Genomic DNA, 12,206 nt, shown 5'->3' with positions numbered 1-12,206 from the left:
CCCTAATATCCCTTTGAGACTCCCCTCCTATAAATTTCTTTTTTTTTTTTTTTTGTTTAGGCAAATAAACTATACTATAGTTTTACAAAATTCACAAAATCCTGGACATGAGATATTATATTATCCCCCTGCGGATAATCTTGAAAGTAGCAATAGTCCTGGGCCTCCTGGCCTAGCGATTTGGCCACAAAGTTAAGTGAATGTGAACGTCAGATTGGTTAAATCAGTGTCCCCTGAGGCCACCAAACATTTATGCATGGGCAATCAATACAGACAAAGGTTCACACCAGTTCCATACCTCCCTCCCCGGCTCCTCCCAAGACCTCCAATCAATGATTCACCAATATTTGGATCATAAAGTAATCTTACTTATATGGCAAAATGTTGAATCCAGATATATCGACTTTTTGTGTATGTTAAAAGTTAAAACTACTTCTGTGAGTAGTTATATGGCAAAATGTTGAATCCAGATATATTGACTTTTTGTGCATGTTAAAAGTTAAAACTACTTCTGTGAGTAGCAATTCTACTGGTTCTGACTTGATGAGAGCATATATAAATCCTGCAATACAAGAACACCATATGGAGTTTGGTAGGACGTCATAAAAAATCTACCATCTCCAGCATCCAGATGAAACAACGTTGTTTTCCCACTGCTTTTCCCAAGGAAATAGACTCCAATTCGTAGATTTTGATAAACCCCTCGCTGTTTTTGTCCATGCCATGAACATGAATGCTATGAATTCCAAACACATCTCATTTATAATTTCTTGACGACCCAAGTGAACCATCCACTAAGAAGTTAGAAGACATGAATGTTGATTAATGAAGATTCACCCCAAAATTTGATGAGCATCATCCACTGCTCAAGCCATGGAGCACAACTTGTCTGCAAAACATAATTAGATTATGAGGTTCAACATTTTGATGTTTCCACCTGTAACTGTGTATTCGACAAGCAGTCACGTAAGAGAAAGACAATTGAAGTGTACTTTCAAGCAGAAAAGTACACAACCAGAGATGATTAAACCAACCTTGTCCATAGCCACTGCAGCAAAGACGAGTATCATCAATGTAAGTTGCTTCCAGGCCCATCATCCATGATCCAACAGATATATCATCATGAGAATATGTCTTTAATGATACGCTGCATATAGGAAATATGGGAAATGAATGTAAGAAAACATAGATTATAGTCATACAAGAATATTAAAGTTTATTATACACTTCCACTGCTGTCCCAAAGATGGAGAAATAACACAAATTCATGCTTCATCGGTTTAGTGACCTTAGTAAGTCCACTCTTTGCACCCATGATCATAAGGCTTGTAAAGAACCCTAAGCACTTACCTGTTTATGTTAATATATTTAGCCAAGTTCTTAGATAGTATAAGTAGAGAACCACTTGCATGTCTGAAATACCTGAAAGTAACAAAAATATAAATGAAATAAGGATTGCATTCAACAATATAAGAGAGAAATTTGAGAAGAAGACAGACTAGCACAACATGTTCACAAGAGACAAAATGAAAAAAAAAAAAAGGTTATAGAGATCAATGAAAACAAACTTTGATACACAGGAGAGGTTAATATTAAAAATGGGATTGGCTAATAGTAAACAAGGTTTTAAAAGATGAGATCATAGATCAAAAGGAAAGGGGATACACCAATTATTTGTCCTACGATAAAAGACAATTAAAATTATTTGTGTCTATGCACTTCAAGTAGAAATGGATGAAAATACTAAAAGAGATGAGAAATTTTTTATGGGCTAGTTCCAGAAATTCCGGTTTGGGGAATAATAATTGTTAAACAAGATTTAAATTGTCATGTATGAAAAGAAAGTACTGGGTAAATGTTCAGAGTTTACTTTGTGACAACTATGGATTTATAATTGACATCTCAGATACTTATTCATTTTCTTTTTCTATTTGGACAGTAGGGTTCTGATGACTGAAATTCATGTTGTCAGTTATCAAAATAATAAGGCAAGGGATGCAATTTTGTCTTCCACATTAGCATTTCATTAAGGAGTTGTAATAAATAATAAGATTAAGGAGAGATGGAGGGATTTTTCTTATTAGTAAATGAAAAAACTTGTGGGGAGTTCAAATATAAATATTGAGGATCTTAAGAGATTTAAAGAGAGTAGAGAACATAGATATATTCATAGAATGAGCGCTTCAAAAGTTACAGAAGCTTCAAGTTTAGCCCCAGTTAGTGACAAGATGAAGAAAAGATGATTGAGATGGTTCATTGATGTTCATAGGCAACCAATGACTGCACAAGTAAGGAGTCATTCGGTGCAAGTAGAAGGTTCTTGAAAGAGCACAATGACATGAAAAGAGTGTTGTAGCCAACCCCACATAGTTAGGATTAAGGTTAAGTGTTAAGAAACAATAAAAAAGAACATAACATCATTTTTCACCTTCATATTAGCAAATCCAAAACCAACAAAGTAAAATACAATGAAATGCATCTTTCCCTAGGACAGAGTTCATAATCTTTTAAAATCACATTATTGTGAAGATTATATTTATAACAAAACTAAAGTTTTAATATCAAATTGGTGGATATATTAAGGAGGGGAGGTGTACAAGCTTAAATCTTCAACAGCCTAGAATTTAGAGAGGATTCTCCATTACAACTTAGTAATAGAATAATATGAATGCCACTTTGTCATCCCAATAGCCAAATTTGTTTCATTTCCTATCATCTGGTAGTCTTTCATTCAGGCCTTTTTTCTTTTCTTTTTATTTCTTGGTGGGGGTGGGGGGCACCAACAAGTGAGTTTGTCAATATACCAACAGAGTGGGTGAAGAATAAAACAAATTAGTTGCTCGGAAGCTAGACCATGTTATCCAGTACTTTATAAAGCATATCTTCATGGTAGATTTAGCATCAACACAGACTTCACTAGCCATCAAAAGACTGCTCATATTCCAAATGATTTATAAGACAATCAAGGACACCAAATTACTTTCAGAGTAACATAGAAATTGATTCTCAACATTGATGTGGACTTTACTGCTCCCAACTCTCTTCTCCTTCATATCAGTCCAGGTGATGCTTATGCATATTTACAGTAACAGATTTTTCTATTTCTGAGCAGTGTTTTTTGGCTTTACCAAAAACATGTTTCTAATGCTGGACAAATTTTCCTGTTATGAATAAATGCTATCATTATGCAAATTTTATGGGCAATACTTCTTAAGAAATCAGAGAACTATAAAAGAATTAAAAGAAATCATGCACTGTACTAATGGAGCATAGAACAAATCCACAGCTTATAAGAAAAAAATAAATATAGGCAATAATCCCTCATTTGTAGTCCTCATCCATGAGTCAGATACTTACTTCTTCTGATCTCCAAATTTCCACCATTCTGGTTCATACCATGGCCTTCCCCTAAAATCAAATAAAAATAAAAACTAAAAGGGTTAACCTTTAGGAACACTTTGCTTGAAGTAAAAGAGAATTTCAAAGTAACTGATATGATGTTGAATGATAGGGGATGAAAAAGATGGATAGGTCCACAGAGGTAGAGGATGTAGCATTTTTTTGGCAGAAAAGGTCATGCAATTTTATCCCATTGTGATATTGTTGCTTCTAGAAACAGATCGAAAGAAAATCCACAACCACTCCACAAAGACATCAAAGTAGAGATACCATGTAGTGTTTTTCTAATCCCTTATTTATTGGGTGGGAGGGCACCTTGGGATGAGAAGAACTTCATTTCACTGAACTCAATTCAGTCAACTCAGAATTGACTTTGTAGATGTCAGATCCAGGGACTGTGGTTTAAATCAGTGAGACCACCTTAGTTATTTCTTTCTTGTTTTCTCTTAATTAAGTGTTATCCCCTTGGTAGCCACTAAAGTACTTACAAAGTGATAGTATTGGCCCCTAACATGCACCCAAGGAATAAAAGGGATAAAAATATGTGGTTAGCCTGCAAAAAGAGATGTTTTCACGGTAAGATACAACAAAATTTTCCCCACTAGGCTACACAAGTTGTAACATTATACCAGTCAGCACTTTATACCATCATATGCCATTGTTATATAAATGTTAATTCTGAGGTTCTTCTCAATAAAACTATGACTTACAAAGCATGTTCAGCTTTCAAAGTTCTACAGGATAAGAAAAAAAAAATTTCTCCAATTCTGCAGTTTCACTCCAAAGTAACAACAACCACAATCTCATCTATCTATGGATAAGGACAAAGAATGCAATGAGCATTAATGCAAAAGTGCTAACTTTTTCTAGCATGTGAAGAGTGTAAAACCACATAATGTGCAAACTTGTCTCTATGTTTTCATTTTTTTCATAATTAACTGATGAATTTCATTAAAACCACATAATGTGCACACTTGTCTATGTTATAAAAAATACTCCTTTTATATTGAATTTTCAGAAGCAATCCTACTAACCCATCATAAAACATAACAAGTGTGGAGCTAAAGGTTATCAAACTCAGTACGAACATAAAAAATGCACTACAAACATCATCCAAGGCATTTAATATGAAACAACTTAAAGAATCTGAACATATATGCTCCCAATAACTCACAAATAGTTTTCAGCTTTCAGCTTTTCTTTTTTCTGAGGAGATAGTTTTCAGCAGCATTTTGATAAAAAAAATGTTAAGGTCTATCAAAGGTGAAAGAGAGGAGGAGGGGGAAGAAATTACTCATCACTTATAACATCCCCTGACTTCATGCACCCAATATAAGCACTGTCCTGACCACGGCGAGTTTCAAGCATTTCAATCAACCCCTCTGATAAAAAAGAACAGTGTAAATAGCATATCAAGAAGATCAAACAATAAACAGATAATATGCATATTTAATTCTTTGTATTTTACAAATCCTTCAAACATACACAAGGTAGAACCCTAACCAAGGTCAATGTTGAAGTTGTCATCGACTTTAACATAGAACTCTGCATCCCAATTTTCAACTGCTGCACTGAAGAAGAACTTTGCTTTCTTTGGCAACTCTTCTTGAGCCTCCTCATGACCATCCTAATAATCATAGTAGTGTATCAAATTTCCTACTTGATTACCCAGAACTAGAAAAAATAAACTGTTCCACTTCATTTAGTGAAACATAGTTCATGAAACATAATTTCATGACGTAGTAAAACATACCATTTTACACATTTTAAAAGTGTTAATTCTATAAAGTACAACATGTATCCATGCAGTATCCGGCATCGTATCATACAAGTATCATATCTTACACCAGTATGCTAGGGCATGAACAGATTTTAGGATCTCATAGCATAAAAGTATCAAAAGTTCAACTTTGGCACCAATAAAGGTTCCAATAACAGAATTCATGGACTGATATCCTATAAATAGTTCAAAATCACATGAAAAACTGAAAGAATAAATTAAGTCAAGACTTCAAACATCATTTACATTACAGTATTTCCCTTTTTATGTATTACATGTTACACATTATAGGGTATTTAAGGGGTGGGAGTGGGGACAGAGAAGGGTGCACGTGAGGTCCTCTGACCATACCACAGAGAGCCTGCAGTTAAGCGGGTTTGATCCCGTCAAGTAACCATCTCAACTACTCGGTCATTGGCATTTACAACATTTCCTTTCATCCTAAAAAAATATCTTCTTGAAGGCAATAAAAATTATAAAATCATCTTTTTTGTGTAAGGATTAAGAGTTTAAGACCTTACATGGACTTGTTTGAGCTTGCCTTGAGGGGATTGGTGCAAAGGTGGCTCGTAATATCAGGAATGCAAGATGTTTTACATCACATTAGCTATTTGAAGTAATGCAATTGAGGAAAAAAGGAGATTGTGGGCTTTACATGCTTGAAAATGTTTTATATGTTTTATTTTACATGTTATATTTATGTATTTTAATTTTAGATAATAGATTTTTGAAAACATTTATTTTAAAATCTAAGTTTATGTTTACCTTCTTCATGCTAATATTTTTTCAATTTTTTTGGCATTTTTTTGTATTTGCACATTGCTTTGAAAAGGTACACACCTCACCTTACACCTTGCACCTCAGGCGCAAATTGCCCCTTGCGCATTTTTTGTGCCTTGCTCTTTTAAAACACTGCCTGGACCAGATCATTGAACTGAATTCTCCATTGACTAGAGAGGGGAACCATGATGCTCACTATCATGTCTATCTACCCTAACAAGTTTTCTAATTCCAATTATACTCTCTTGTTTTGACAGCATTGAGCATGAGTGCCTTTTTATTGCATAAGCTACACGGTGTATGTTTACAACGCCATGTTTTTTAAAACCAACCTGGACCAGATGGTTGAACTGAATTACCCATTGAATAGACTCTGGAGGAAAACCATGATGCTCACTGTTGTGCAAATGTCAAAAGCGCAAGGCGCAGGGATCAATTTGCACCTAAGGTGCAAGGCGAGGCGCACGCCTTTTTGAAGCAAGGAACAAAAATTAAAGAAAAAAAAGCTAAAAAATAAAAAAATGTCAAAAAATTCAAAAAAAATGCAAAAAAATAAAAAATATTAAACATAATATTAATAAAATATATTTAAATTTTAAAATAAATGTTTTAAAAAACCTATTATCTAAAATTAAAATACATAAACATAACATGTAAAGAATATTCAAATGTGAATTTAAAAATAAAATCAAACATATAAAACATTTTCAAGCATGTAAAACCCACAATCTCTTTTTTCCCTCAATTGCATTACTTAAAGTAGCTAATGTGATGTAAAACATATTACATTCCTAATTCTACGAACCGCCTTTGTGCCACACCCCTCGAGGAAAGTCCAAACAAGTCAATGTTAGGCGCAGAATTTTAAAAAGGCGCAAGCCTGGGCTGAGGCGCATCAGGCGCACCAAGCATGTGTGCCTTTTGAAAGGGCTGCGCCTAAGACCTGGGTGAGGATCCTACCTTAAAATGTGCCTAGGCACGCCTGAGGCATGCCTTTTAAATCACTGCCCTCTACCCCAACAAAACCTTCTGATTCCAATTATTCTCTTCTGTCTTGACAGCACTATCCATGAATGCTGTTTTATTGCATAATCATTGTGCATATTTATAACTCCATTTTTTTAAAACCAACCTGGACCAGATGGTCAAACTGAATTATCCATTGATTAGAGAGGATTCTTGCTCTAAAAGTCTGTATATGTTTGTAACAGGTAAGTTCCAAAATTTTGTGTGCAAGCAGGTCACTAATTCCATGGAATTGGTTTTTTATTGTCTAATACATGGCAGCATTGGGGTAGCAGTATAGCTACTTATGTGAATGCTCTTGTGGAGATGCAGTGTGATTCGATTAGCAAATCCTAAAGAAGGATTTTGATATAGCTTTAAAATAGTGTTATACTTGTCAGAAAGCCAAGAAAGGAATCAAATAAAGGGCTCTATTCCAACTCTCTGTCTTAACCTTATTCCCTATCAGGTACCTGTTTCAGGTAAAAGCCTATCCAGTACCAAAGGTACTCATAGTTCAGCTAATGTTGTATAACAAGGATATGTATTTTGGTTTTGAACACCAATAATATAACTGAAGAAGTGACTTTAGAAAACCAAAAAATAGACACATCTGTACAGTTTATTTTGTATATTATGAAACACATCCAAAATTTTGGTTTGTTTACAAGTATTCAAAATTTAATTAAAAAGTGGGTTTATGTAGAACAAGATTATGTCAATGAAAATTTTCATAAAATGGAAAATGTAATTGCTGAAAATGAAATTTATAACATAAGGTTTCATGTACTTGATCATTATTATTACCAATAAAAGGAAAACAAGAAAGTTAAGATGAGTCCACAGAAAAAAAACACTTCCACATCTGACAAGACTAAATTTCAGAAAATAGACAGGCTTGTTGCATAGGACTAATATTGCTGACCATGTAAAGAAATGGTTGACCATGTAATTGCTGAAAATGAAATTTATAACATAAGGTTTCATGTACTTGATCATTATTATTACCAATAAAAGGAAAACAAGAATGTTAAGATGAGTCCAAAGAAAAAAAACACTTCCACATCTGGCAAGGCTAAATTTCAGAAAATAGACAGGCTTGCTGCATAGGGCAAATATTGCGGACCATGTAAAGAAATGGTTGGAGAATGGGGCATTGTTTTCTGACATTCTTTGGGGAACCTAAAGAGCTTGTTGACTCAGCAAAAAAATTGATTCAGAAAGTAGCATCACTATACAGGAATTCTTTTGATAATCACTATACAGGAATTTCTATTCTTAACTAAGAGCTTGTGGACTCCGCAAAAATTTGGTTCAGAAAGTGGCATCACTATACAGGAATTCTTTTGATAACCACTATACGGGAATTCTTTTGATAATCACTATACAGGAATTTCTATTCTTGACTTCTAGATCTCTCTGTCTTAATCCAATAAGTCATCATTACTTATTTATGTTAAAGGAAAAGTCAGCAATTTCAAAGGTTTTTTACTCTTTTAAAAGTACATAAACAAAATAGCCATTATTGTAAAGCATGGCAGTCACATGAGATTTCATGTAACCATTATGCTGACTCCAACAAGGTGAGGAACCAAAACTACCTTTTGGTTGGATGCATGAGGCAAGGGGTTCCACTAGTTGGAGACGTAAGGCATAGTTCAGAACGTAAGATGCATAAGCCTCCCAAACACAAGGAAGCTTAAGCTTCCTTAAGAGGAGGGGGATGAGGAGGAAGAACAAGAAGGAGGATCTCGTCTTTCACTTTCTTTTTTAATAAAGATATTTTATATTAAGAATGAAGATGCATAGCACTAGCTGAAAAAGGGGGATCTTGTCGAAGCGGAGGCAAGCGAGAGAATCGAGCGACTTTCCCTTTCTCTTTCCTTCTTTTCCCTTCCCTTTTCTTTTCTTCCTTCTCTCTTTCTTTCTTTCTTTCTTTTTCTTTCCCTCCCGTTTCTCTTCCTTTCCTTTCTTTTCTCTCCTTTCTTTTTTTTTTCTTTTTTTTTTCTGTCTTTTCTGCATGAGGTGTGCGTGAGGCACATGAGGCATACGCATCTAGCATGCCTCGTACAAAAGGCATATGAGGCGTAAACCTCAGGGGTATCCACAACTCTGGCATACGCCTCAAGGCATTTTGGGGGCGCCTTGCCTAGAAACACGCCTCCAAAAGTATGCCTCCCCCGCCTTTTAAAACACTGAATTTGAATTTTACTGCTTGAAGGTTTCACTGAAAATCCTTAAAGAACACTACTAGTTAGATAAAGAGAAAGAGAACGGTTGACTTTGAAATTTCTCATATCATTAGTGAATCAAGGACCTAGTCCTCTTATAAAACATCTCATTAAGCTAGATGCCTGTGGAGGACAATGATTTTGTAGATCACTTTACCAAGTCCAAGGCTACAAGTCTTTTCATTAGTCATATGATCCAGACATAGAATTGTTATCTTTTTCAGAAATTCCTATTTATCCCTTCTATGCTGTATACCCCTACATATATTGAACATTACTTTTAACAAATACTTCTCTAGCAATGCTGAAGGGAAGGTTTAGAAGATAACACAGTAACTCCCACGTATCATTCTAATTTTCTCAAAACCCTCTGACCTCCTGAATACTTTTCTAGCAACCCCAGACCAAACCCCAATTTAACCTTCTTCCAGTTGTACTCCTTTTCACCCTAATTATAGAAGTACTACCTACTTCTCTCAATAACTTCTTATAAATTTGTCCACTCATCATGTGTATTACACTATTCCTTATCAGTTTGTTTTTGGAAGCTTGCAATTACTTCAGTACGGAGCTTAATTATATTGACCAAAAATGTAGCCAAGTTTCAACTTTCAAGCTAACACAATTTCTCTTCTTCATTGTGACTCATGTACGTGAACATTCAGCGATAGGGATAAACAATGTATTTTCTCCTTAATAGATGGCATAGATCCACAGGCACAAGGAATTAAAATACATCAGTTGCAACTGAGGTTCTACCTATACTACTAATAGCAAGTGGGACCAAAAGTCACAGGCAGAAATTTAAAGACAAATTGTAAATCAAAAGAAAGATACCATTTTTTAATAGATATTAAAAGAAAGATACCTAACCAAAATCCATTCAGGAAAGTCATCTTTAATTTCCATAAGAATTGCAGACAACAGTAAAATAAAAAGATCAACAAACGAGTAAAGAAAAAGGCACAAGTATCATAGTATGATAATAAAATGATTCAACATCCAATAAAGTGGCCGAAGTTACAAGATCTGAACAGTTAAATAGCACCAAAATTGATATTCAACAACTTACAAGGATCAAGAAATCCTTCATCTGCCGATTTTCCTCATCAATACTACGATCTAAGCTATCACCTCGATTAGCACTGGCAATATCCAATATCCAAGCAAATATGCAGGATAATCAATAGGAAGAAGGAGCAATGTATAAACTGGAACCATAAAACATGAAGAGGATTGTGTAAAATAGTAAAAAAAACACAGTTTTTAAGTGTTGGAGAAAACCTCCGACCAATTACGAATCGTATCACCACCCCTCTGCCCTCAAGTTTTTTCAAGGCGTCACCTGCAACAAGTCTCCATCAAATCAAATTCCAAAAAACGACTAATAGAAGAATGTTTGTTCAAAATCCTAAGTCAATTTGAAATAAAAAATCAAATTTGGAACTCAAAATACAATGATAAGATTACTAGGAAGTTGAAGTTCCCTCCCAAGACTCCAGATAGCTGGGACAAACATTGGTTTATGGCCTTATAATAAGTAAAATAACAGCAAAAACAATTCTTTTCTAACTGATATATTAAGGTAAAGCTTCTATTGTTGAAATTTCGGCAAGGCTAATGGAAGTATAAAGCGATGCTACGAGAGACGAGACGAGACGAAATAATATTCAAAATTTTGATTTCTATGGCAGAAATTTTGCAAATTGTAATTCAGAAAGGAGAAAGGAGATTAAAGAAAGAAAATATTAACAATCCCAACTGACCTCTCGGCATCCAAGAGCTTCTGAATATGTTCCGCGTCAAGCGACTACCAAATCCAGTATATACCCCAATAACGGCGAGAAGCTTTTGCCCAGAACCAGACCCACTTTGCTGCAACTGATTCCTTAAGTACCCTTGACTCTTCGCCATCGTCAAGTCCATCTCAGCCTCCACGGTCCTCCTTGCCAAATCTCTGAAAATAAATCAAACAAAATCATAAAGCAAGGATTCAATACGAAACTATACAAAGAAAAATATCATTCAAACATGTGTGATTTGACCAAAAAAAATGAAAACAAAAAAGCTACTCACTTGCATCCTAGGATCATTAGCTTATCCTCAACTGTGAGGACTTTGGGTGTCTACAACAAAAATTAAATAAATAAGAACATAAAGAAAGGTTTTTGATATCACGAAGAAAAGAAACCACTAAATCGAATTTTGAAAAAGAGAAAACAAAACCGGGACCAACACGAACCTGGGCAGACTTCTTCTGAAGAAGGTTGGCCAGTAAGGTTCTGTTTTCTGCATCTTGCCACAACCTAAATCGTTCATAGATTTACGAGAATCCATACAATTAGGTTGCAAGTAACAATAAACAGAAGAAGAAGAAGAAGATTTAACGAACGAAGACAAGACAAGCTGACCGGCCAGCAATGTAGAGCCAAGCGATGGAAGACAACAAGACCATAACGAGTGAGCTTTTGCTCGTCTGCAACGATTTCGACTTCCATTTCTTTTCGTGCTTCATCGTAGTCGCTAAGCTCTCCCGGAAGGGGGGGCTGTTATCCATTAACAGATTTCTCCAGAGGAAAAACGAGATCGACCGATTGATCTGTGAAGAAATCAAAATTTTGGTTCTAAGATTTAGAAATTGAATTAATCAGGGAAAATAAACGAGGAGAGAAAGCCCCGACAACTCTTGTCTCTGAGCGCGGTGGTTACTTCTGGGGCCGGTCAGACAGACATCCGCAGATCGAAACGGCAGAATAAAGTTCTGTGTAAATTGCAAATAGGTACCCTTTAATTTGGGTAGTCTCACTTTAGGCCTCAACTTTCAAATCAAATGTGCCACTTTAATACCTCAATTTTCATAAACATGCATTTAAGTTAAATTCTGTTCAACAAACTTTACGGTGAAGCATAAAATTACGAAAATGCCCATTTTCTGATTTTCTTTTCTATTATTCATCTTTTTTCCACCTTATCTAGACTCTTTTTTTTTTTTTACTATTCACCAGAATATG

At 35.0% G+C, this 12,206-nt stretch overlaps 1 protein-coding gene across 1 annotated transcript; it reads right to left on the bottom strand.

Annotated features, from left to right (window-relative positions):
• Positions 1-346: 346 nt before the first annotated feature.
• LOC104592531 (hydroxyproline O-galactosyltransferase HPGT3-like) lies at positions 347-12,011 on the bottom strand. The gene is made up of 12 exons (XM_010251950.3): positions 11,607-12,011; positions 11,438-11,501; positions 11,272-11,321; positions 10,962-11,152; positions 10,480-10,540; positions 10,268-10,340; positions 4,903-5,026; positions 4,694-4,781; positions 3,358-3,408; positions 1,351-1,422; positions 1,035-1,147; positions 347-889 (listed from the first exon to the last, which is right to left on the bottom strand). Exons 1-12 carry the CDS (start codon positions 11,750-11,752, stop codon positions 867-869), a joined length of 1,056 nt encoding a protein of 351 aa, XP_010250252.1. The 5' UTR covers positions 11,753-12,011; the 3' UTR covers positions 347-866.
• Between the last annotated feature and the right edge of the window lie 195 nt (positions 12,012-12,206).

This window comes from Nelumbo nucifera, chromosome 8 (assembly GCF_055504915.1).
Source record: "Nelumbo nucifera cultivar China Antique chromosome 8, China Antique-T2T, whole genome shotgun sequence".
Taxonomy (NCBI): Eukaryota; Viridiplantae; Streptophyta; class Magnoliopsida; order Proteales; family Nelumbonaceae; genus Nelumbo; species Nelumbo nucifera.
This window is presented reverse-complemented; position numbering and strand designations above follow the sequence as displayed.

Bases quoted from the DNA above. Each gene is read 5' to 3' on its own strand.
- LOC104592531 (XM_010251950.3), bottom strand. From the start codon at position 11,752: ATGGATAACAGCCCCCCCTTCCGGGAGAGCTTAGCGACTACGATGAAG. The intron at 10,341-10,479 runs GTTTTCTCCAAC...GGATATTGCCAG, and splicing joins CGATTCGTAATTGGTCGGAG to TGCTAATCGAGGTGATAGCT. The intron at 3,409-4,693 runs GTAATTTCTTCC...ATTTGATTTTAG, and splicing joins GGGGATGTTATAAGTGATGA to GGGAAGGCCATGGTATGAAC.